This window comes from Excalfactoria chinensis, chromosome 3, assembly GCF_039878825.1.
Source record: "Excalfactoria chinensis isolate bCotChi1 chromosome 3, bCotChi1.hap2, whole genome shotgun sequence".
In the NCBI taxonomy this organism is placed as follows: Eukaryota; Metazoa; Chordata; class Aves; order Galliformes; family Phasianidae; genus Excalfactoria; species Excalfactoria chinensis.
Genome location: NC_092827.1, coordinates 2,387,281 through 2,414,108, shown reverse-complemented (window position 1 = coordinate 2,414,108; position 26,828 = coordinate 2,387,281). Strand labels below are relative to the sequence as shown.

The 26,828-nt window shown below is 45.1% G+C and overlaps 1 protein-coding gene across 3 annotated transcripts in view; it reads right to left on the bottom strand.

Annotated features, from left to right (window-relative positions):
• Nucleotides 1-355: 355 nt before the first annotated feature.
• The window catches only part of TFAP2B (transcription factor AP-2 beta), a 33,235-nt gene continuing 6,762 nt past the window's right edge, over nucleotides 356-26,828 (bottom strand). For 2 of the 3 annotated variants that reach the window (XM_072331786.1, XM_072331784.1), the window contains 5 exons: nucleotides 21,847-21,907; nucleotides 14,109-14,328; nucleotides 12,016-12,134; nucleotides 9,446-9,587; nucleotides 5,033-7,221 (listed from right to left, as the gene is read on the bottom strand). In XM_072331786.1, coding sequence (XP_072187887.1) covers nucleotides 6,921-7,221; nucleotides 9,446-9,587; nucleotides 12,016-12,134; nucleotides 14,109-14,328; nucleotides 21,847-21,907 — 843 coding nt within the window. In that variant the 3' untranslated portion in view covers nucleotides 5,033-6,920. Of the gene's footprint in view, nucleotides 467-5,032; nucleotides 7,222-9,445; nucleotides 9,588-12,015; nucleotides 12,135-14,108; nucleotides 14,329-21,846; nucleotides 21,908-26,828 lie in introns of those variants that run through there. The other variant, XM_072331785.1, reaches the window with a different exon arrangement.

Genomic DNA, 26,828 nt, shown 5'->3' with positions numbered 1-26,828 from the left:
GCTCTTCCCAGCGCTCCTTGCCCCCGGGCAGCCTTCACCTCACACCTGCTCGCAGCTGGGGCGGCTCTGGGGGCGCTGGGAGGGGGTTTGATCCTCTCCCTGCCAAACCCCGGTAGGAAGAAGAGAAAGAAGGATTCTGATAATTTACTTTTTTCCCCCCTCATTGTCCCCCTACCCCCTCGCTTTTCCCCCTCCTCCGACCCCTGGCACTGCTGTCTCGATGCCCCTCTCCAGTTCGACCCTCGGGCGCTTTCACCATCGCACCACAGAGGGAATGTAGGTCACGGCCGGGCTGCGGCTGGGATGAGAGAGCCTCGAAAGCTTCCCCACCAATTAGACTTTGGGGTCGTGGTTTGCAATGTTTTCTCCTTTTTTATTATTATTAATAGTAGCATTATGAGGGTGATGATGATGATTTATTTTGGACACCTTAGGCGATCAGCTGAGTCGGCTCCTGTAGTCCAAGCTGGAAGGAGAGGGAGAAGGGAGGTAGTTTGGGATACGGAGGTGGGGATGAATTTATTTTCTGCTCTCCCCTCAACCCCCCACCCCTCCTCCGTGAGGAACATTAAGTTGCAAAACCCGATCCGCTGCACTTCTTCATCAGCCCTCCTAGCTACCGCTACCCCTAAAAAACCAACAGGTAATCCCGAACCCAGCCAGCAATTCAGCTACATTTCATTGCAGTGAGAGCGATGCTCTCGGTCCCGGGAACCCCGAGCACACGAGGTTTTATTTTCATGTTGAGGTTATATTGACAGTCCTTTCCAGCACCGATTGACGGGGGGGGGAGGGGAGGGAAGAAGAATATTCCTTAATATTGTTCTCTATGACAGCACTGAAAAAAATAAAATAAAATAATAAAACATAATAATAGTTATAATTTTAAAAAAGAATCTCGAGGCATTTGCCCCTGCTTTTCCCCTTGCTTAGCCTCGGGGAAACACGGAGTCACTCCGGAGCAGCTCCGGATTGGTCCCGGGGCTCTGCTTGCAGCTGTTCTTTGTCAGTGCTGCTTACAAACCCAAATAAAGGCGAATTGGGAATACAGGGGGGTCGGGGGGTGGCTTTTAGTATTTCCTTTTAGTAGTGATTGGTGTTGAGACTGTAGACCTAGAAGTAGAAAACAACGCCGCAAACATCACTCCCGTTCTGTATAGAAGAGTATATATCTACATATATACACACTCACATCCACATAGACATCAGTGAAACGTACAGTAACTGTAATACAGCAATGGGGACCACGGGGAAAAATAATAATAATATTCTTTTTTAAAAAAGTTTCTTGATATCGAATGCTTGTAATGGTACATAAGACTTTGATTCAATGGCTAACGCCTCACAAATGAAAACATTTACTGCTAACTCAGCCAGTAAAGGCAAATTGAAATGAAAGATCACGTTAACATGACGTGAGGTTTATTATAGGTCTGCTTAGAATGAAGAGGTAAGAGTGGTAAAAATACAGACACTTTCGAGTAAGACAGAAATAAAATACCAACATCTCTGAGAAGCAATATTTATTGTCTTTTTTTTTCTTCTTTTTTTTTTTTTTTTTCTGTTTTTTAATGTAGAGACACGTCCTGTATTTTCCCAAAGCCTCCATTGAGAAAATAAAGACTTCGTGGCATTAGAAGTGAATCCGTCTGCAGAACTGAAGCGGCACCAACGTTCGAAAAATAATAATAATTTTTTTAAAAAAAAATCAAATCAAATTAAATTAAAAAGTTGTAAAATAACAATTTTTAAAAAAAAACTGAAGAGGAAAATACAACAAAACACAACAATCTCTTTGTTTTTATTCTTATTATTTATGTAAATCAGGTCATCACGGGACAAGAAACCAATTTCTACCCATTACCATAACAGCTCGTCTATAAAGAACAGAAGAGATTCCGATAGGATACTATCTAGTCAAGCGGTTTTTTTTTTTTTCTGTGTGTTTTCTTTTTTTCTTTTTTTTTTTTTTCCATTTTTTTTTCTTTTGCTTTTAAATTCCCCCACCCATTCACAGAGGTATAGATTCACAGATAAATAACCCAAAAACTACTTGCTCGCCATATTTACACATTCCCGTTAAATTAAGCATAAATAAATATATACAAACTCAACACCGAATGCCTCTCCGCATTTCTTCTCAGGAAGAGTCGATAAACCCATATTTCTCACTTTGTGGTCAGATTTTTTTCAAGAAGAGGAGGTGAGAGGGATCGTTTGGGGCACAGAAAGGAGAGCGTATTTCTACCCTCTTTCATCTTTCTATTTCCTCCACCACTTTGCATTGGTTTGGTTTTCCTTTCCTTTATTTCTTGCTGGCACACAACATTTCGTCACTCTCAAAATGTTCCGGCGTTTGCCAGTGAGCTCGGGGATATTTTCTCTTATTTATTTATTACTTTTCATCTTTGTATAAGAAAATAGACTATTTGTAAAAAGCCTACGGTCTTTCGCACAGGGAAACCAAAGGGGAAGGGGCTTTTGCCTGGATCCATCTGGCAACACTTAGGGCTGCTGAACCCAGCACTGAAATCTCTTTATTCAACCCAAACTGAATGGATCTGCATTACACCAATGGGAAAGACATGAGAGGGGGAACTGAGTGAGTCCTGGGGGGCAGCAAAATGTCTTAACCCCATCCTTCTCCCCCCCACTGCCCAGCCCACATGGAAACTCTGGGCTATGGGGAGAGATTGGGATTTGGATGCAAAGGGACTCAGAGCAGCTTCTCACAGAGAACTTCCATTGGGTGGGACAAGATGCAACAGCTTGGTTTTAGAGAAACCGCCGTGTTGTGAAAGGTTTCCTGTAACATTGGCTTCTTGTTTCCTTCACACCTCATGTGAATAGCAACCAGGAAAAGGAAGAGAAAAAGAAAAGAAAAAAAAAGAAAAAAAAAGTCGAGGACGAAAACTGAGCTCTTTCTAACAGCAAACAGAGTTGTAATTAAAGAAGAAAAGGAAAAGCGAGGCTAAGAATGAAATTAAACTAACAGCGACCCACCTGTTTGGTTTGAAAACAAACTTTTCGCAGTCTCTCCTCAAACTTTTCCCTCGAGTTACAAAGCAAAGCTGCTGAGTTAATCCTCCTGTTTATTGATTTACCATCCCGAGAAAAAAGGAATCTTATAATAACTCAATTATCAGATAAACGTCCGAGATGCCCAGCCAATACGAGTGGTCTGGCTGGGAAAGAGCAGGGCAACAGGGAAAGGGTTTACAGTGGGAATCTGAAATCAGCTCTGGGGGGGATCTCCATCTGCAGCACCCACAGCCATCAAGCATGGATGTGTCCTCTGGGGAGGAGATGGATGTGTCCTCTCAACAGAGATGGGTGGGTATTCTCCTACATCCTAATTTCTCCCTGCTTGCTTCTGAATCAGAAACATCATGGTTTGTTTCTTTGTTTTTCCTCTGGACTTTAGGAAGCACAAGAAAAAAAAGAATAAAAGAACAGGGCAGTCCCTCTGAAAGCAGTAGGGATTTTATGTTGGCTTGAGCAAAGCACAGCCTGGCCTCTTGCAGTCTGTCTCTTCCAGGTAGGAGGCACAAAGGGCAGATCCAAAGTTGCCAGGAGTCGACTGAAACTCTCCCTTTGACTTTCCCAGGCTTTAGGTCCTGCTCCAGGAGACCAAACCTTCACCTAGGGAAGATGTCAGCAGCAGCAGGATCAGGCCCTCACACTTGTGTGTAGATCTTTCCCTGAAAAGATGCAAGCAGTTCCCTCTCCCCATCAGGTCACAGTGGTGGTATGATGACCTTTCACATTTAAAAGGAAAGAGCATCCCCAGCATCCCTTCCAACACCAAGGAGCACCCCAGTGTCCCCCCAGACCTCCATCTGGAAGCTTCTGGGTGATGAGCAGTGGGTCCCCATGCCTCCCCACCCCTGCAGCTGGAGAGATGGAAGGCTCAGCTCTAACCAGTGGTCTCCCTGGTGTGCAACATCCCCCCCAAGTTGGGGATGTTGGAGTGTTTTGACCCATGTGTTCCTCACAAGGACAAAATAGCATTCGACACTGAGCTGGGTTTCAGAAAATAGCCTCAATGGTCAGATTTGCTTTCAAGTTGTGACATTCTTTCTCCTCGATAGACATTTTTTGCTCTCCAGGGGGATGGAGGATAGTGATGAGCAAAGAGAAGGCTTTGGAGGGCCAGGGCTGCTCTTCAGTCCACGGGTCCCCAACATCACAGTGGGGGTTCCGTGAGATCTACGTTGCCCGAGGATCTACAACTCCTCTGGGGACATCTGCAGGGATCTGTCAGATGCCGAACCCATTGCTTGTTGCCATAGATGAAGGCCATTCCCAGCTCATTGCAGCAACCCACCTGCCTCAGTTTCCCACTCTACTCACATGAGAATGCCCACAGCACTCTGCCCCACAGGGACCAAGGATGAAGAACTTTTAACAAGGGCTGGGTGTTCCCTGGGGCTGAGCAAGGCAGGACAACCTCTGGGCTTCTGTTGACACAAGTCCACCTCATGGGGGATGAAAGTTGATACTTCATTTGGCTGTACTATCTAAGGTAGATGGAGCATTATGGGTACAAATCAAGAGTTTTGTCTGCTTTGCTTTAAGAACATTTCGTTGGAGGCCAAGGAGGAGAGTACTGCTAAATTATTTCTCTCCGCTGTCCACTTTGGAAGATATTTGGGACTTAAACCAAGATTATGGCTTCTCCTGCCCACTCTTTGTGAATCAGTTGTGCCTGCTCAGTTTGGTGGCACTGGACACTGCAAATCTAAGAGAGATGCTAGGGGAGGCCCTGGTCCCACTGAATTTTTGCCATCAACTCCAGGCTTTACCCCACGCATACCCAAAAACTTTTCTAACATAAGCAAAAAGATGCATTAGTGCATGAATCCTGCTCCACTGAGAAAAACATGCAATTACAATAGGGCAGAATCCAAACAGCAGTTCATATCCTTACACTTCAGCATTTTTTTTTTTAACCATATAAGACAGAAAAAGGTATGCTAAAAAAAAAAAAAAAGAAAGAAAGAAAGAAGAAATCAGACTTCCCCCACCCCTCCCAAATCATATGCATAAGACATCCTGTCACGCACCAAACCACCGAGAAAAACACTGGAGTTCAGCAGATTTCCCCCTACCGCATCGACTCATTCCAAAGCAAGAGTCACAAGACAGTTCTGAAAAGCTTTCTAAGAGAAGCAGATTTCATCAGACTGAGATGAGAAACCAGGATATTCCCTGGCAAACCCTCCCCGCTCCCATCACGAGGAGCCAGCTCACATGGCAGCCCTTTCCTCCCTGGTACAAAGCCCCGATGCCAAGCAAGCGCGGTAACATTCAACACAGCTCTTATTTTCTTTGCAGTATCACACCTCGATTTCAACTCATAGTTTTATCTCTTTCCAATTATTCCCTTTGAGCTTCTTTAAAGAAGTGCACCTACGGAATTCGGTAACAACTGGCTTTGATTTGAAAAAAGAAAAAAAAAAAGTATCAGAATATCAGAATTGTGGATTTTTTTTCTCTGTACCTGATATATTGTGTAGGGATCTCTAGTCCTCTTTGAAGAAGCTCATAAGCCAAGCGGGCAAAGCTTTAGGAAACAGAAGAAAATAAAATAGTGCATACTCCTGAGAAAGAATTACATACTCATATCACTCTTTTTTTGTTGTTGTTGCTGTTAACAATTCTTTTAAAATGGGGAAAGATATCTCTCACACACACTCTACTCGAGGAAATTAAGGACTGAAACATTGGCATAGTTAGGAATATAAAACTCCCTAGAGAAAGAGGAGACCTCAGAAATTAAGAAATCAGATAGCACTGACATTGTACCAGACCTTACTTTCAAAGTTTGCAACCCATTATAGACAAGGCATTGCACTAAATCACAAAGGTATGTTTGCATGCATGAATATGTGTGGTTGATGCACACATATTAAATATATATATGTATATGTCCAGATATATACATATATATATACAAACATACATAGCACACACGCATACCCCTATGGGGTTATGTGCCTGCATATGCATATGCACACACATACGCACACACGCACACACACACACCTGTAAACGTTGGCAATCCAAACAGAGAGTCTGTCTAGACCAGGGAAAATACAATAATGGGATTCTTAAAAAAATTAGAGTGAACTAATTGGATTGAGCTACCATGACTCAAAGTGTCCCATCTGATGCCATTAAGCAAAGACAGCCATGAGTGGTGGATGGTGATGGCTTTGGGAGAGGTCTCGGTAGCCTGGGCATTGCCTGCCCTCCTTTCCTAGTCTAGACAGAGACAAGGGGGTGAGATGAGATGGGGAAGAGCTGGGGACGAGGTGATGGGTTGCTCAGAAAGGAACACTCTGGAAGATTGTTTTATCTAAGGTGGAGACAGGACGTCATTAAAAAAATAATAACAAATCAAATCAGAGTAAGACAGACCGTGCAGCTCAAGAAATCAAAGCACTGACACCAAAAATGTTTCTCCGATTTCTTCCAATAAGTTATTCATTTCTTTCTTTTATTATTATTATTAATTATTATTAGACTCCTCCCCCTCCCCAAATCATTATTTAAAAAAACATGAAAGAGCAGAAGTGGGAAAAAAAAAAAAAAGGAAATCCTGGTGGTTGTCTTCACATGTTCCTGGCAAGAGACTCTGAACCACTGGTCTTGCGCCATTGTGCTCCTCTGATCTTAAATTATCATCTTTCTTTTATTATTATTATTTTTTATTATTATTATTATTTTCTCCTACCTAATAGAATTCTTCCAAAGCCCAATCTGATAATTCTTAAAGCTAAAATTAAGACGGTTTTGTTTTAAAAGATTATCTCTCTCTCTCTCTCTCTCTTTTCTCCTTTTATTTAGCTTTTTTTTTTTTTTCCTCTTTTCCTTTCCTTTTTTTATTTTATTTTATTTTAATTTTTTTCCTCCTCTCATTTTCTGTGTTTCTCTTCCTTGTCTCCAGTTTTACTACCTGGTCCTTCGCCAGATGTGTGCCTGTTAGCAGTGTTGTTGTTCAAGAACATCTTGTCCATGCCTTTGAGAGCTTCAGTCAGGTAGTTTTGGAGGGCCGTGAGGGCGGCGCAGATAGCGGGAGCCCCAAAGCCATGAGTGATGAGGCTGAAGTGAGTCAAGCAGCTCTGAATGCCTGGTTCCAAAATAGGGGTGGGCCGGCTGTTTCCAATGGGTGTCCTGTCCTGGGCCAAGAGATCTGTAAATTCTTTACAAAGTTGCCTGAGTGGAAGAGAGAAAGGAAAAGAAAGAAAAGAGAGAAAGGGGGAGAAAAGCAATGGTTAGACTCATCCCACACTTGATACAGTTCTCTGAGACAACCAAGGCTGAAGGAAGGAGCAAGTTCAAGCCAAAGCTTATCCCAGAACACAGAATGGAACATTTTCACCCTTCCTTTAGGATTTCCATAGAACCTGGGATTCCACAATTAGGGTTGTGAAGCACTGGTACAGGTTGCCCAGAGAGGTAGTTCATGCCCCATCCCTGCATACAGCCAAGGTGAGGTTGGTTGGGCTTTGAGCACTGACAGAGCTGTGGGTGCCCCTGTTCAGTGCAGAGAGTGGAACAGATGGCCTTTAAGGTCTCTGCCAACTCAAACCATTCTATGATTCTCCCACCAGTGCTTGAGGATCATCCTAGGACAGTCATAGAATCATAGAATTGCTCAGGTTGGAAAAGATCATCACGTTCAGTCAGTGCTTAGAATCCATGCCTAGGGTGACGCTTTTCAGGAAACAGATTTCTGCAATTGCAGTACAACAGGAGGTCCAGAGATACAAATCTCTCCTGCAATCACAAGGACATCTCCAAAGCACTGTGAAAACCCAACCCTGTTTGGTGTACCCAAAGATGACCAAGCTGAGTGGAAGATATACCATGTGTCTGCCAACCACCCATCTGGACCATGGCCTAAAGCAACCCTCAACAGTGTTGTTCCTGGAGAAAAATCACAGTCATGTGCTGCTGAAGGGCACAGGAATGTGGTGAAAGGACTAAATGGAATCTTTCTTGAGATTGCTTGGGCTACACAGCCTTGTTGAGAAAGTTCTGGATTCTAGAGCTCCATTCTGGCTTATCTAAACTAGCACTTCCTATTTTGTTCTGGGGAGAGAAAGACCAATTGAAGCATCAGAGGAAACATGTGGCCCTTGCTTACTTTTTTCCACACTTTTGAAAATCAGATTATAATTATTATTTATATGATTTCCCCCTTCTTTCTTTTGCATCGCTCTAGTCCAGAAGGCCTTCATATCAACAGGTGTCAAGGACATGTAGGAACATAGGAGCTGGGGGCTGATAATTTCTTTCAGCAGATGCCTACCCAGGGATCGGGAGGGGGGGGGAAGGGGAAAAGTATTGGGAAAAAAAAAAAAAAAAAAAAAAAGACATAATAGGAAAAAAAAGAAAAAGAAACACTTAAAAAAGGCTTTCAGCTCTCATCGCCTGAAATTCCCAGTGGGTTAAAGGTTTCAGAGGTTGGAGAAAGATAAAGGTCTACTTCTATGTGTATTATCCATTAAGAAAGTGCAAGAGAGGAAACTTTGAATTTGGAGAACAAACAGTAATGAGTGCAACATTTTACATCTTCAAAGAGCAAAGCAGGGTCTGTGAGCAATTAAAGTTCTGGGACATTAATATCTTCTGACCCTGCGGAAAAGGGCAATCAAATTCCAATCACGTCTAAAAAACATCTGGACAAATTTGAGCAAATGATTTTTCAACCCTCCATATATTTCTTTAAATTACGCTGTCATCAGAGGCAAGACACGTCCCAGAGCATGAAATAAATGAGAGCTCTTTGGGCTGCTCTTTTTCCTTATTTTTCCTATTCCTCGCTCTAAAAAAAAGGAGAGGTAAAAGCACAGCACCACTGCTGAGGACCTGAGTACTAGCTTAGGAATGTTGTATGGGATGACTTGCATCCCAAAGCCTCCAGCAAAGTCCCCATGGAGAGAAATGTATCAGGGGGACCACAGCAAGCATGATTATCAATTCACCATGTTTTTGTTGGATTTCCCCCCTTGCTGTCTTCTTTTTTTTCCCCCCCTTTTTTTTTAATTTTCTTAATTAAACCATCTGAATTAGACATTGCAGGCAGACAGGTGTGCATGAGAAGCAGGAGGCACAAGCAGACAACGATGTAGAAGCAACCCACTTTTTGGCTGTTGCCTTATCGTGGTGTTTTTTGGATTAAGGATGGCTTGGAAAAGACACGTGGTAGCCAGGGATCAGGCCCACACATCCTCCATAGGGATAACAACTGCAGAGTGACACACAGACAATAAGCGCTACCCTACTGACATGGCGATGTGGGCACCCCTTCCTCCACCTGAGGCTGCTATAATTTGGGACTGGAGACTCTGTCCACCTTTAAATTGACCTCAAACATAGGGCTTAAGGTAATGGGAGATTTTTCCAGGGGAGTGATGGATAATTTGGCACTCACTTTGTAGCAAGCAGCATGTTTTTCCTGGAGTGGAGGTCGCTGGGGTCTGTGTGCTGTCTGTTCAGGTATTCAGAAACAGCCTTGGCTGGGAACTCCGTTTCGCAGATGTACCCAAAATCCCGGGCTAAATGAACGGCCTCACCTGGATGGGATAAGAGGGACATTAACACCTCTGGGCCAGGGCAGAGCTGCCAAGGTATCGTGTAATGCTTTTCTGCTGCCCACTGTTCCCTCTGGGAGACAGCAGCTCTTAGAGTCACATTTAGAAACCCAGCTGCACCTGAAGGCCAAGCTGCAGACACTGGTTTTCTCTCTATAAATCCTATGTTGGGGGAAATAGGAAGTTTGGGGTGCAGATTTACAGCTGTCTTTGCAGCAATGCGCTGATGATGGCTTATAGACATGAATGCAACTGATCCCATGTGGAACTGTGGCAGATAACACACACACACACACACACACACGCACAAATTTAAGTGAACTGGACCAAAAAAAGAGGGGAAACTAAGCAAGTCCCAAAAGACAGAAGGACTCAACCCTCCCCTAGAGCACCAAAAATATTCCTGTTTCAATACAGTGGAAGAACGTTCTCCAGCATTTTATGAATGTGGATATAATGTCAATTTTGATGTCAACTTTGTATAGGATTACATGGCACCTACACTGTTACTATAATTGTCATCCCATCAGTAAAATGATGGAAATAAGTCTATTTTGTCTGACACAATTCATTACTCTGCTCTCTTAACTGACCACCAGTAACAAGAACTCTCCTTTGGCCTATGGAAGGATATCAACTGATTGCAAATTCTTCTGTGAACACCAGTAAGTCTTCTAATTATAACTGTCATTTCCACTGCCTGATCTCTAATTCCTTGCCTACAGAGAGGTTTGAGTCATCAAACCCCTACTGATGCACTCCATGCCATGAGGAGACAGTAGTCAAAGAAAGGTGGAAAAGAAGAGGGGGGAAAAGTAATTAAAAAAGAAACAGCACCCCCAGACTCTAAGGGGATTCCACCAGATTATAGCTCAACTCCTCCAGAATAAAGTGTTAAACCCTTTAAAGCACTGCCTGAGGGAGCAAAGGGGAAGATTTCCAACACGCAAAACAGATAGGTCTAATAACTCCAGGACTGTGTTACTTTTAACGACCAGGAGTCATTTTCCAATGTCATCTCTGCTTCCCAAAGCTTCTCGCTAATCAACAAAGCTCTTAACTGAATGTGAGGGTACCCGGAGTGTCCCCACAGTGGCTGCCCCATCTCTCCAGTTGATGCCAGCTGGAGTACAATGACAGCATCAACCAAGCCTGTCAGCTGGCACCAAGCAAACTTCACCCACATCAGGTGCAGCTTCTTCCAAAAGGAGGAAGCTCTCATGAGAGAAACTGCTGTTGATTTGTAAGGAAACCAGGAGAGCGATGCACACACCTTCCTACTCTCTTAACATGGGGTATAGCATCACTGTGTATCCTCATGGGCTCTGGAGATTTCAAGCTAGCTTTGCTTTTGCTGTGAGTAGAGTTTCTCACACACAGCTGAATTCACACCTATGGATCAGCACCCTGGGTGCATCCATAATGCTGCACATCCCCTACAGCGTGCACCCCCGTGCCTGTATCTGAGCCCTGCACTACCGCAAGGAGCTGCTATCAGCCCCAGCTCTACATGCGGTGAGGGCTTATCGCTGCCACAACTCCACCAAGAAGAGCCGGAAAGTTAATATCTAGCACAAATGTTTATGCATGCTTGTATGCGGAAGAGATAAGTGGATTATTCCTACGCCTCTCAGTGTGTATGTGTAACGTAGATACATATAATTCATAATTGCATCCCTACTATTCCGGTTATGTCTTTTGGAGAAGGTCCAACTTCCCTTTCACATAAACTTACACATATCCTAAATATATTAGGGGCTTTAAGAATGGCTCTTTGATATAGTAACAGTAAATCGAAGAAAACACACTGAACACCAAAATGGCATCAGCTGAATGAGGAGTTGGACTCTCTGATCCTTATGAAACTTCGTAATGATCATGATGAAACTTCAGCCCCCTCCCCCCCCCCCCCCCCCTCCTCCCCTTCCCTCTCTGCTTCCTTGGAAATAGCTTGAGTCCTTGTTCTGCTCTACCTATCATAAACTGTGCTCCCCAAGTCTTAAACTGATTATTTCTTTCACCAGATATACTTTTTTTCCTCACTGAGGGTCAACCATAATGAGCCTCAACCACAAACAAACTCGGGAGGAACAAATTAGTGGGAGGATGGAGCAGACGTGGAGTCGGGGAGCACTGCCCGGTTCTGATAGCAATGAAGAACGGCACTGCCCAGCCCGAGCACACACACACACACACACAAACACACACACACACCATTCGTGCCACCAGCCCCAATTCCCCATCCGGGGACACTGTTTGGGACGGAATCCTTGACAAGCGTTCCTCCTACCCGCCCTACATTTCACCTCCGCGAGGCTTTTCCACCTGATCCCCCAAAGCCTTTTGTGCCTCGCGAAACGCCAACCCCGAGGTGGGAGGGGGTGTGAAGGGAGCTGCGACCCTCGCTTACCTTCCACCAGGGAGGTGAGTAAAGTGACATTTGCAGCCTTACGCCTGCCGGCTGGTAAATTCAAACCGATTTTTTCTAGCCTTTCTCGCAAAGATCTCCCCCCGTTTTTCGATTTGGCTCTAGAATTGCAAAGAAATCGAGATGGTCGTTAAGCCTCGCGGTGTTCCTGGAAGAAACGTTCAGTCTGTGCAATCAGTGGAGCCCTGTAAAGGTTTTCACCCTGTGTTCAGCGCTCTGGGTGGGCTGATTTGTGCCCGAGTTTGCTGTTATTTGCTTAATTTCTCCCAAGGGTGGGAGTGGGGATGAGCCCACTTTTCACCCGCTTTCACCCAGGGAAATCAAATAATGGCAGATAGCAGAGAGTTCTGAGCTAAAGAACAAATGAGTTCCTATTGTATGGCATTCCGTTAGGATGGAACGTGGAGCTGGACAGAAAGACAGAGGAGAAATAAATAATCATTTAGTCCGGGAATAATAAGAAGGAATTTTTTAAAAAAAAAAAAAAAAGAGAAATAAAATGCTCGAAGGGAGAAACTGCGGGTAGGCAGAATGGGGGAAAGCACTTAGGATCCGTTTCGTGCCCATGTGAACGCGTGCGGAGAGGCAATGCTCACCCGGAGGCACCACGTTCTACACGGGGATTTGGGCGCCTGAAGGAAGACGTGAATATTTGTCGGAGGTTATTGATAAGGACACTGAAAGGATAAGCGAGCCATAGGTGGGAAATACGGAGCTATTGTTCTCACACCCGTAGGTATGTACAGCTCGAGGGGTGGAATCCTTCTACCTGTGATAGCAGTGAGAATTTTGGCACTGAGATCACAGTCCATCCCAAAAACTTCTTGGTTCTTAGTTAACAAATGTTAAAGACTTAGCAGTCACACATACAAAAAAAAACAAGGAAGCCAGTAATGATAGAGAAAGCAGGCTGGCTTCCCACTATTTGCTATCAGAGTAAATAGGGGTACGCAGCAGAACAGCTTCCTATATTTCATCTGCCCTGAACCAAAGCTTGTCTAAAATCCAGATTCAAGATAGGAACTGAAGTCAGCAGTAGCCAATGATTACGGCTTGGGCCATCTCCGGTAATCCACTGAAGCTCTATAATGAGGTTTCTTTTCCTTGATAATTACATTTTCTACACTGTATCTCTCCGATATCCTCCTGCTCCATTTGCAGGCGTGTTGCCGTCTCTAAGCAAACCTCTGCTCCTCTCCCTGGCACAGATCGCGGCTGAGCGTTGATTACAGACATCCACGTGGAACGGCAGCTATTTTAGGAGCTCCTCATTCCCACGTGCGCTATAGGATGACTGCACGGAGCGAGGCATCGTGCCCCTCTCCAGACACAGAGCTCCTGACCTCAACACAGTAATAATTGCAGGAAAACAAACAAACACGGCGTGTTTGCCTACTATGTTGCCTACTAGTTGGCAGCACCCTTCCTCCTCCAAGATTTGCAACTTCTATGAGTAAAAAGAGATTTATTCTGATCCAGTTCATACTTATCAGTGAGCCGCATGAAATCACTCTATTTCTCAGTCTGCCATATTTTGTACTCTCCCCGCTTTGCACTGGCTTGGGAGAACGTCCACCGTAACGTCTTTTCTGTTCTCCTCGGTGTATGTTCTTAGGTCAGTTTCCCTACAGGAAAGCCACACTGACGATTAAGTCTTTCAATCGTTTCTAAGAAGATAAAGCCCCTTCTCCGTGTTCATCCAGGTGGTGACTTCAGAGCTTAAATTCTCGTTAGTGAATGAGCAATATTCCGCTCATCGGATCTGTACCCAGGCCTGGAGGTCGCTCCCTACCGTTCACTTAACAAGGACCAATAACGTTAACTACTTAGAGTTATTCAACAGCACTGACCGGGCCATTAGGAGGTGATTTGCACCAACTGCGAAGGATTCCGATAGCAGCCCTTTCCGGATGGAAATCCAAATTACTGCCTACCCGAGCTGCTGATAGTTTATGTTTCGAGAAGCTCTGATTAAAGCTACACCGGGCTTGATTTGTCTGTACTTCCCCTACATTCATCTCAGAGCCATCTTATCACCTTACCCTCACCGTAACACAGCCTCCCCAACCCCTTACCTTCTCAGTACTCCTCCTAGCAGGGATGCGTTCAGACACTCTGGGGGAGAAAGGCGCCTTTGAACTTCTCCCACTGTTACTTTGTACTTGGAAGTTGAACTAAGCAAAGACAAGCGGCCGGGGACAGAGCAGAACACCTCTCCGGTGTTGACCGAAATTCCACCCAGGAAGCCATCTTTATTCATCATCAAAGAAGTAACGGATTTTGGAGGGACAGGAACTGGAGAAAGAAAAAGGAAGGGAGGGGAAAAACAGTCATGGCACGAACAGCACAGCGTAACCACACTCTAACACGCACAGCAGAGCAAAATGAAAGGGAACTTTTCAGCTCTACAGCAAACTAAAAGGGGATGTGTTCCTCCCCCCCCCATCCCACGCTGTTTTGGGGAGGATAACAAGGAATGTGATAATAACAAGGATGGTGATGCAGCACAGCCTCTGTGAAGGATTCAACTGTTGAGAAATACAACACGTGTCTGAAGCATTTGGCAACTTCGGGTTCTACGTCCCTCTCTCCCCCCTCCTGCTCCCCCTTCCCCGTGTTTTTGTACAGCTGACAGCACCTGACGCTTTGCAAGGAAAGAAAAAGAATTACTTCTTTCGCTCATGTTTCCCATTACTTCTAAGCTGAGCCAGGAATAAATTCACTACACTGAGGGAGTTGCTGCCTTAAATAAGTGTGGAGGCTGGAGGATACAGCAACCAGAAGACAGCTCTGTTATTGCTTTGTGTTTTTATTAAGTCTGGTTTATGAAACAAGATGAGCCTTTTCCTTCTGATAAAAATAAAAAAAAAAAAATAGAAAAAGATGAACAGCAGAAAAACAAAATCTCGGTTTAAGTCATGACGTGCACCAACTGAACCGTGTTGTGCTGTCCTCAAAGCAGTGAGAACTCTTCTACAGAAAGGAGATCTGGGTACGGTATTATGTATGATCATAGAATAGGTTGGGAAGGACCTCAAGGATCATCAAGTTCCAGCCCCCAAAGGGAGGGCTGGAAGCTATGGAAAGGAAGTTACGAAAGATTTAATAATAATAATAATAAAGAAGAAAAAAGGCCAACCACAACAAAACAGAAACTTTTTATCCTGTCCACGACCAACTTGATCCCATTGCTCTGAAAAACGAGGGCTGTGTTAAGAGTAAAGGAGGGGATCAGACCGAGCAAATCTCCTTTATGGCACCCAAACCCAACTCAGAAACAAACAACAAGAAATGAGCCGCGGGTTTTTGTTTGCAAATGAACTTCAACCGCTCGCTCATAATTGCCCTCAACCGTTCTGATTTACGGCAGGTGCGCTAATCAATCAACCAATCGCTTTAATTTATAGGGAGCCTCGCCTGCCTTTTCCCAGTTGTTTCATTTCGGCGAGTAATTGATAACAAACCGTACTTAAGGTATGTTTTATGCAGGAGTTAATAAGAGCTGACAGCTGCTACCGCTGCTTCCTCGCGGATAGCCACAACGCGACGCGCGGAGTGAGCTCCGCGACCGCGGTGGAGAACGCTTAATTGATTACAGACCCTCACACAGCTCTGATACCGCTTCGCCCTCTTCCCTTTTTCCCACTCAAATCAATTGCAAAACCGATTCGGCAAATCAGAGAGCTCTATTTGTGCGCATATGCCGGCTATTAGCCATAAAAACCCTGTTTATTTGCGACATATCTGGAGAATCAAGCCATTAGGGTTGAGGGGATATTTAAGTCGTCTGGAGTTGCTAAACAATAAGATCGGGTATCCTAATATATTACCAAGTGCTAACTACTGGGCAATTGCCAATTTTATAACCTCAGCGTATGGAATAGACACAACCGTGTTTCACTGTTTTTATTACAGATCATTTCCTACCGCCAGACCAGACCCCCACAATAAAAGCCCTATAACAGCTAAAAACCAAAAGGCATGTCGATTTCAGATACACGTATTGCCTGTATATAGTCTCCAGTATAAACAAATTATTCGGAGTGGCTTTTCTTCAGGGAATCGGAAAGTGAAACGGATTCCTATTTCTCTATTATTTTTAGTTGTGCACATTATGCAGCTCATAAAGGCATTTGCAAAGAGTTGAAGATCGGCACAGTAACAAGAGAGTTAGAGGCCTTTCCTTGCTCTTAATAGGATTTTTGCCGTTGATTCTGTAGGAAGAGACTCCTTCGGGGTAGTAAAAATAAAAGAGACTCTGTCGTGCCCCTGTTATACATAGATATATTGTATATGCCACATACAGCGCTCTGCAGCATCATGCGAGCGCACCATCAAGACAAAGTAAAAGAAGAGTTGGATTAACGCATTGCCACACCAAATGGTTTTTCATCACTGGTTTTGGTAGGTTGGCTGTTGTTTGGTGTGGTTTTTTTTCTCTCTCTCCTCCTCCGGACAAACACACGGACTCAGTGGTTCGGGCGCACCTCTACCGTGTCTATATTTAGTGACCGCTTTATCAGGTCACTGTCCAGTGAACTGAGAAATTAAACAAGAGGCAGCAATTCCGCGGCCATCTGATCTTAGTCTAAACTCACTAAAGAGAGAGTTACCCGTGCGACGATTTCAAGAGACCCCACACCTCCCGTCGTGGCACTTCTCACATTAGTTAACCTCTGAAATATGGGCTTTTCACGTGCTCGGGGGGTTGGTTTTCCCCTGCGAATTGCTGTCGGTGAGCAGCCAGGCTCCTTCCCTGCTCTGCTGAGCCTCATTGCTCCCAGCGGTGTCCCTTCCCCCCTACTCCCCCCCCAAAAAAAGTACTGCACGAACACAGCGAGCAGTTGGGAGCCTTAATAACACCCATCCCATTCCACAGGCTTTTCCAGGCGGTGTAAGCATATCTATCGCGATTTCATAGCTTCAGAGAGATGTGTTCTATCTACGCTCTGTATCTTCTGTAAATTACCTAATGCTTCCTCCAAAAAAAAAAATAAGAAAAAAAAATTAAAAAATCCGTGTTTGCCATGGAATGAATTATCGCTATCTACATCGGATCTGTATGTTTATCATGGGCTGTCGCTTTCCGGTTATATATAGGCAGAGAGAACAGAACGTGGAGATGAACGGCCACACGCGTCCGCGTGTGCACTGCGCGTGTCACAGCCCCGCGGGCGTGCAAACCAATGCGCACCGTAACGGGAGGTGATTTCCAGTCGATGTCAGCTCTCCCCGTAGCTCAGGGATTGCTGTGGCTGCTGCCAGAACAGCACACAACTGCACGACGTCCCCACCACCTCCCCTTCAACTTTTTTCCCCACTGATTTACTTCTTGTTGTCCTTGTGCTCCAGAACTGTATTTAACTACAGACGTGACCGCTCTCCCATCATCCCTCCTTCCCAAATCATCCCCTTTCTCGCTTTTTCTCCCCATTCCCCCGTTTCTTCCCTTCTTCCCTCCCTCTTTCTCTCCCCGTGGTGACTTCCATCCTCTTTGTCATCCCTTCCCCTTCCATTTCTCTTCAGCTTATCAATAAAGCGGGAGAGCAACAGTAGCCGCTTGATTTGTTAGTAATTATAAGCATACTGTTCCTGCAAACGGGATCTCTAGATGAGCGAGATCGCTTTAAAACGACAGCAGGAAATGGTGGGGAAATGGAGCATGGCGAAACTCAGCGTGAAGCTTTCAGTTCTTTACATGTTTACAATTTTCTGTGCATACATTAAGTCTTAGGGGTTGGTTCTTTTTATTTTTCCCCCTTTTTTTAATTATTGTTATTATTATTATTGGGGGTTGGTGGTGATTCTCTGTGGGGCTGCTCTCCGCACACGAGGGAAAATGCGCACGCAGGAGCGTAAATGGCACTAAAAGGGCATTTTAACACCACTCAAACTGAAGGGATAAATAGAATCGTGGCCTGAAAATAGCTGGAAAAAAAAGAAGGAGGAGCTCTGAGCTACGGACATCGCTGCAGTAACGCTGCAAAATATGATCGCCGAAGCATCAATCAATCAATTAATGAAACAATCCATGGCGATTAGTATGTCTTATTAGCAAACAGCGCTGGCGAACTAATTACTGAAGAGGTGTCAAACAGCCCTCAGCCCCTTTAATCTGCCTACTGGGTGTGAAGTGAGCAAGAAGTCCATCAGAGCAACAAGGCTGCGTTGTTCCTGGTGATTGGGTCCGCCTTTGTCACTAAATAGAGGGACAATGACTGCCCGCTGCCACTAAAGACCCTATCATCGCTTAAGTCTTAATGAGCAAATACAGAAAGTGTAAACATCCCCTGTCTTCTCCTCCTCGTTCCCTTTCCCCCAGGAAGCCAAGAGCACGTTTCAAAGTGAAACATATTCCCTCCGAAATTGCTGTGCATTAAATTAAAAGGAATCTCAAGGCTCAATGGGCAACCGGAGAAAATGCTTAGATTCCCAGATCTATCATCTGGAAGGCTGTGTCCGGAGTGGTTTTCAGTTAATCATTTATTGCTGGATACTTCAAGAGGGGGTGGGGAGGAGCTTTGCTCGACTCAGAGTTATTTGGGAAAAACAAAGTTAAAAGAGCTCCTTTCACATGTTTCTTTAAAATAATGTCTTTAAGAGAGCGTGTCTGCAAGGAGACAACGAAATAGGCGTCTGGGTTAAAATGGCCCTTCGTGCTAAATCAGATGTGAAGGTACGGCCGGGCTTCAGGAACAGCTGAAAGTAAATAAATACATCGGGATAACGTTAAGGTCACTGACTGTGCCCCAGAGTCACAAAAAATTAACTTCTCGCTCGGGCCACGCAGGGATTTGAGTGACGAAGACTGATTTTACCATAGAGAGTGCCAAGCGGATTTCGGATGAGCAGATGACGGGGGGAGCCGACACTTGGAAAACCTGCCCTTCATTGCAACGGGAACGGAGGGTAAGGCCTCCAAACCTGCAGCCAGTAAGTTCTTCGGGCTGAGTTAAATCTGGTATTCATTCCCTTGATGTTTATTATCATCCCGATGATTTATCTGGCTCCCTCCTTCCCACTCCCACCACCCAAATCTTAATGGGACTAGGAGTGAACGATGATTTTTTAATGTCTTGTTGGAGTTTTAGACTGTTAATGTACCGCATCCTTCTCATTATTAGTTTATTGATTGTTCATTGACCAGCTCCCTTCAAATCGTATTAACCACCCTCTGCCAGCTTAGATTAGGAGAGTTTTAAAAGCACCTTTCATTATTTCACCACCACCGCAGCAGAGCTCAGGCTTGGGAGCTTAATGCTCGCTCTAATGGGGCAGCTAAGAGATGAGGGGCCACGGTCCCTGCCTATTGCATTAATAGCTCAAAGGGGGCTAATACAGAAAATTAGCCTTAAACGAGCTCTGGAGATCTCCAAATGAAAGAGCCATTTATCACGCTGGCTACCTTCACTCCACTCGTTTGCTCTCTCTACTGGGAACAACTCATTTCCTCTTAACTAAATTACTTCAGAAATGTCAAGTAAGCTCAGATAGCAAACATAACAAGGGGCCTTGCATGCGGGATCCATTGTGTGGGATCGATACGTGAGATAAATCGATAGCTGCCTATGAATCCCTTTATGATTTCCTTAATATTTTTGGCAATCCCTTTGCATTGATGGGTAGATAATTCCCTCTGCAGGCCTCAGAGTCCATAAAGAAGGAGGCATGCACAGCCTGGATGACATAATTAACTTGATGCTTTGAGTTCACGTTATATTCTTTTCACTACAGTTTAATTAAAGCATTTTAGGATCTAAGCTACGTTCGGGCAGAATAGAACTCCTCTGCTGCTCATTTAGTAAATACGTATCACAAGGGGTGCTCAAACCCATAACTCTTTGCATCTCTGCCTGCAATAACCACTCACAGAGTTTAAATAACTTATTCTTGCTCTAAAGTAGCTCTCACAGCGCAGGGAACAAAGTGAAATTCGGATGGAAGCCTCTCTGTGTTACTCCTTTGGCCCCAGTCCATGCTGGATGTGGCTCTGGGCAGCCTGGTCTGGTGGCTGGTTACCCTGCACATAACAGGGGGTTGAAACTAACGATCACTGTGGTCCTTTTCAACCCAGGCCATTCTGTGTTTCTATGATTCCATTCCCCACTTCCTATACCAAACTCTACCCCCCACTCAACAGCCACTTCACCGCACCCAGAAAAGAAACCGAACCCACACTGTCCCCTTCTGCTGGCAAGATTCATTAGGAAGAAAATGCAACTACAGTGACTTTAGCATAGCAGCAGATGGATCTCGGTGCCTTTTAGTAATGTCATTTCCAAAGGGCACATGTAACACGGGTAGAACTCAGCGCACCTCTCCCAATGGCACCGCGCAGTGCCCATCTCCTCTGCTCGAGGCATAGCGCACTCATCCCATCCTGACCCTAATCCGTGCTGCGGTTCGCATCCGGATCTGAATGGGAAACCGGGGAAGGGGGGGGGGGGGAGAAGGCTGGGAGAGGGTTAAAGGCTGTGAAACGAAAGTGCGAGAGCGGCCCAGCATTACAAAGGAGACTCCCGACCGCAAATCAACTACCAATTAATCAAACAACGCCCACGAGGAAACATCGCCCATGAGGCAGCAAGCGGAGTGGGGAGGATGGAGAATAGAGAGAGGAGAGGGGGAAAAACACCACCAGGAGCCATCAGGTTGCAGATCCTGACCGCAACACCCACTCAAAGCACAGAAGCCGAACTAACTCCTTTCCCTTTAAGCAAGGAATTCTTTGTCTCTCCCTCTTCAACATTTCCAACCGGTGGCCGCAAACGAGTTTTCATCCCTCAACCAACTGCAGCCTCGTGGTAGAGGCGCACGAGGGTTGAAATAAGAAACAATAAACACACGGAAGGACCTCACGCTGCCCTGAACGCGTTTTAAATAAACACGCTTATTATTTTGCTTTGGGTTCTACGAGATCCTAAGTATTTGTAGCTGCAATGAGTGTTTGACAAATCATAAGGTCCCAGAGATAAGCGCTGCTGATCGTGAGCATAAGGGCCAGCATTTCTAAGCCTCATCTCTGGTACTTAAAATTGAATCTAGAAATAGAAACTCCTTAGATAATTAAAGATAGCTTCCCCTACATTTGCAGTGTGGGATCTGTTTAATGTCTATCAGCATAACACAACACTAATCGCCAAGCATCTTCCAGTGACTGTCAGAGAAATGTAAAAAAAATTAAGCAGCTGCATTACGCCCGAAATGAGTTATTGTAATTACATTTAATTAGTTTAATTAGTTAATTATTTTGCTTACAGCTGTACGAGAGACTGCAAACATTTGTTAATATCACATTCCCTTTAACAGTATGGGGTGATTCTGCAGTTACACTAAATCATGTGCGCATATGTAGGGAGGTTTAAAAAATAGGCAGGGGGAAGGGGAGGTGGGGGGGTGGGAAGGCAAGCAGAGCTGCTTTTCATAGGCATTGCTTTCTCTTCCCTCCACCTCCCACTCGTCTGGGAGATGCACTGCAGCCCAAAAGTGGAGTCAACCCCCTCCTCTTCCTCCCAGGTATAAAGCCACGAGACCCCCATGGAGGGCTGTTGGGGATGGGGGACAGCATGGGGGTACCCCATTTGAGGGCGTCGGTGTGATTGGAGGAGGGGGGGGGGAAACCAACTTTTGCCTTCCTTTTCCCCTTCGCTCAACCTAAAGACCCAATCAGCGATTCATCTTGCTGCCATGTCCGCCTCCTCCCCATTCATTGTCCCGAAGTAAATATATATATATACACACACACACATATATGTATCACAAGGGTATTGCCGCACAGTAAAAGTTTGTCTATCTCGTTGGAATCATCCATACCTTTTTTAATGACAGACTGGTCCAATAAGTTCATACCGCTGTTATTGGCATCTTCAACTGACTGTGGATATAAAAACATCACTATTCAAATTGACTGGATATTAAAGAACCGCGTACATAAATCATGTCATTCCAAACTGGGGTTGCTGTTATTTCCATTTATATTAATTCACTAGGGGAGGAGGGAGTTTGAGTATTATTATTTGTTATTATTATTCCCCCCCAAACGACAAGGAAATGAAATTCTTACAAATTATACAGTCTCCTAAATAATAAAAATAAATAAATAAATAAATAAATAAATAAATAAATAAATAAATAAAAGGGAGCTGTGAAGCATATGGGGCGCAATATTGGCTTTGTTATCTTATAAAACCACGGCTATCTCGTGGATATCTTGACATTCGAGAAAGCTTTACATTTCCCCCTTTGAAAATCCGGCAATTTGGCAACATCTGCAAGATCTATTGCATGACATAAATGAACACGATTAAGGACAACTTCAGTTCTCCCTCCCCTTTTCTCCCCTCCCTCCTCCGCCCCCCCACACCTCTCCTATTTTTGTGTTGTTTGTTTGCTTAACCCCGCTACATCTTAATAATTCAAGGGCCATTTACTTCCTATATAGAATAGTTTGCGTTATGGACTTTTAATTAAAGCTTGGGAGATTCTGAGGGCAGCTCAACGCCCACTTCGTGTAGGGTGTAAGCAGAAAGAGATTTACAGCCCCCGGGGTCCCTTCCGTGTCCTGAATTTGCGGGCCGGGAGGGCCGAGTGGGGTTATGCGTTATCAAAAGTATCAACTGTGAAATTGATTGCCTAGAAAAAGTCCCCCGATCCTCCTTAAAAATCTCTTTTTACGATTGTTGTTCTTTTTGGGTCCCTGTCGGAGCACACCTGTTATTAAGGCACTCGAGAAGGGGGAGAGAACAAAGAGGGGGCAAAGCTGGCAGAGCCCACATCGGGTCTCGTATCTCAGCGCCATGGTGAGGTCCAAGACTGCAAACCAACGCTGATCAGCGCTCGGTGCAGCGAAATCACCTCCATCAGAGCAGAGTCGAGAGAGCAATTCACTGCGGAACTGCCACAGGTTCCGCTGCAGGGCGAACTCCGTGTTTCAGGTGGAAGGAGGGACCTGTGTGTACTTTGTATACTTAATGGGTTTTGTTTTTGTTTTTTGTTTTTTTTTTATCTTTCATTTTTCTATTTGATGTTCTTATTTCTACACAGAATTTGGCTTTTTTTCCCTTTCCTTTTCAATTTTTTCCTCTTATTTTCTTTTATTTCTCCTTTTCTTTTCGGGTTATGGGTGTATTTAAGAACTTCTCTCACAAACACGTATATATTTTTTCTTTCCATGATAAGGAAAACCTCTTATCAGCAAACCAGTGATTCCCTTCCCTATTATTTCAACTTCATATTGGCTTCTCTGAGGAGCTGAGCTCATCCGACCCCAGCCCTTATCTCCACCTTTCCAACCCTGATATGATATAGGAGAAAATCACATCTCCTTCCAAAAAAAGGTGATGGAGCAATTTTTTTTCCCGTGGATCTTTCCACTTGTTTCGTTTCCCTTCCCTGTGCACTCCAAAGCGCACTCACATGGCTGTTCCTTACACTGTGCGTGGCTCAGCCTCTCCCCTAATCAATAGCCCGCATACCTAAAGGGCACAACATACAATTACAAACTCTTCCCTCCTTTCCCTCAGCAGCTGCCGAGGAGGGATGATGAGCAAATCCTGCAGCCTGCTGGAGTGCTGCGCCTTGCAACTCGATGGCGCAGAGCTGGAGGTAAATACGAAACGCCATCTTCCCTCTCTATTCACCCCCTCCTCTTTTCTCACCTTATCTCTGGGGTATAGGTCTGTGCACACGCTTTATGTGCGTGCGTGCACTCCGCTCGCTCCATCAGCAACGTGGGTTAGTTGTTGTAGTTAATGAGAAGACTCCTGTCTGATTTTCTATCTAATTACGCCCTCCTGCTGGGTTTTTGTACAGGATATTCGCTCAGCATGCTGGCAGTTAATAGTCACAGAGAGGATCGTAAAGATTTAATTAGGACTGCATGCGGAAACGTGGAAAAACAACTCAGACTTTTAATTACTAGACTTCTTTAGTTAAAAGTGATACCAGGGGTTACTTTATAAGGGAGTTGGGTGCTTTTGGTGTGCGACTTAACTTTCCGTGTCTCTTGCTGGCACACAGGAGGGACGGCCGTGAGCATGGGGAGGAGGAGAAGTGGAGATGTGTGGTTGAAGAGTGGGAGGTGGGAGACGGGGGGGGCTCCTGATATACTTAGAAAACTGAGAGAGGAAGATTGTCTTCCCTCCCCTCTGCCAATAATCTGATAGCATGGAGCTTCCTTTATACCGTATATGTAGATATATGTACACATATATATGTAGACAAGCCATATGAATACACGTCATATATATATATATATACACATACCATACATATATATGCCACACAAATATATATATCATACACAGACATGTCACATAGATATATAAATTCCCCATATATATATGCATGTGGCATATGTATACACCTACACCTTATCCAACAGCAAGGGAAATGTCTGAGAGGAAATCCTAAAGAACGACCCTTTCCTGTTTTCCTTTAAGCCCGGATTTTCCCATCGTTGCCCTGTCTCTTTTTAGTAGAGCCCTGCTTTGCTCTAGATGGTGAAAAGAAATAGGAATCATCTGGAGTTGCAATGGGATTTTCCAGCAACTCTATGAAATAATGCAAATTTCTTTGCCAAAAGTAGGTCTTGGCTCTCCCCTCCTGACGGCCGTCAGCGGCAGATTGAGAATTCCTCTCGAAAGGGGCAGCAATAGCAATACAATACGTCCTGTTTACAATAACAGAGCGCTATCGTGTTGCAGTCACTTAATTCTAGCCCTGGACAATGGCTTACACATGGCCCGGATTTGGTGTTTATATAATAACCACTGTTTCTCTCCGTCACGCGCTCCCCTCCTCTCTCTTTTCTCCCCTTGACAGCCCAACCTTTTCTCATGGCATCTATTTAATCAGAGGCACATAAGTTAAAGCAGAGACACACGTCTGACCTCATAGCAGTTCAGCTTTTAGAACATCATTACAATAAATAAATAAATAAAAATAAAGCGTTTGGAATCATTTCTGGAAACACTTTCTTGGATAATAATAATGGGAATCCTCATAACCCGAGCGGAACCTGATCCATATTAAAATTCTCGGTGGAAAATTGCCCGGCTTCATCTGTCATTGGTGGGGGGACAAGAATAGAAAATGCTGAACAGTAGGAGAGGACTGGGCTGCTTTCCCCGCTGCCTGAGCTAACTTGCAGTTGGATACCTCTCCCTTCACGTGTTTCTCCTTGGGATACCCTCTCCCTCTTCCCCTCCTCCCTCAGTTTGCCACCAAACTTTTACAAAGAAGGGGCCGCTTCCAGTCCCAGAGCCTTCAGCATCCCGAGCAAACAACTCGGCCCGCAGCCCCGGCTGCCTCTCCCCGTCCCCATCCCTACCCCAGCCGAGGAAAGCAGCCCGTGTGCGGCAGCAGCTGGCTGAGCTCGGATCCGCGGGGCTGTTTCACTGGGAAAGAAGGGAAAAGCTGCTGATCTGAGCTTTTCAATGCTTCTCTCTCTCCCTCTTTTCCTTCTTTCTTCTTTTTCTTCTTTTCTTCTCTCTATCCTTCTCTTTCTTTCTATCCCTTCCCTCCTTCCTCTGACTCTCTCCCCCCTTCTCCTCTCTCCCTTCCCTTCTTTCCCCCTTTCTTCCCTTCTTTCTCTCTTTCTCACAAAAGCCAACAATTACCGGCTTTTATTTGGAGAAGGCGTAAATATCAAAGCACAAACAGTAGTTAACGCCTCTCGTTTGCTGAGAGAGAAGGGCAGAGGGAGCAGAGCCTCTTGCTGCATTCTCGATGGAATGCGAGCCGAGACCTGCACAACACTCCCGTGGGGCTCAGGACTAGCCCCAGGTCTCCCAAACCAGCTTAGAAACCCACAGAAACCAATGACCGGTCATGGAGCTCGGAGGCAACAGCACAACTGGGCAGAAAACCTCCCTGTTCCTCAAGTCCACATTTCCAGACAAGCATGGGGTTTTCTGCATCCCTACGACAGTCCTCAGGCTGATGCTATACATCTCCTCTGCCTCGATGTTCACTACGATTCTTTTATTTACTATTCTTCCTCTCTACATTTCTCCTGCCTTTCCCCTTGCCTGTAACTTAGAAGTCTACACCTCCTTCCCTCATCCCTCCCTTTGCTTATTCCAAGTTTTAATACGTATCTTCTTCGTACCTCTGATAGATAAACTTGGAAGAAAGAAAGAAAGAAAGAAAGGCAACCCCCCAAACCCTGACTTTCTGAAGCCTGATGCCGGACCCGGAGGCTGCATCCTCCCACCCCCCCCCCCCCCCCCCCGGGGCCGTGCCTTGTTCAAGCAAGGTGCCAACCGCCCCAGCACCGAAGCTGTTAAGGGTCACTCCGTTTTTAGGAAGCAACACGTGACGATGAGTTTCGAGTGGGATGGGGGAAGGCTGGGAAATGCTGCTCTTTCTTCCCCGTGAAACTCCTTTGTCATCCAAAGGAGCGAACAGAACTATGTAAAATCATTGCTACCCTAATAATTGTGCTTAAAAAGGGAGGGATGAGGCTGGCTCTGTCCCGATGGCCCCTCTCGATGTGGGCTCTGTTGATATTATCCCTCATTCACGAATGGAAGAGGGGAAAAAAAGGGAAAAAAAAAGTAAAAAAAAAAAAGTGGTAATTTGACAGTTTCATCACAGTCCCTGGAGTGCAGGAAATTAGTGGGGGGGGGGGGGGGGGGGGGGGGTGGGAGTTGAGATTGCATGGGAAATAGCTGGGATTTGAAAAGCCAGGCTTCAACCCTGCCAGCTTTGGGAGCACGTGGAGCACGCAGAGCCTGTGCTTGCTCCACGCACTCTACTGGTTCGCGTGCGGTTTGCAGCAGACAGTTGGCAAA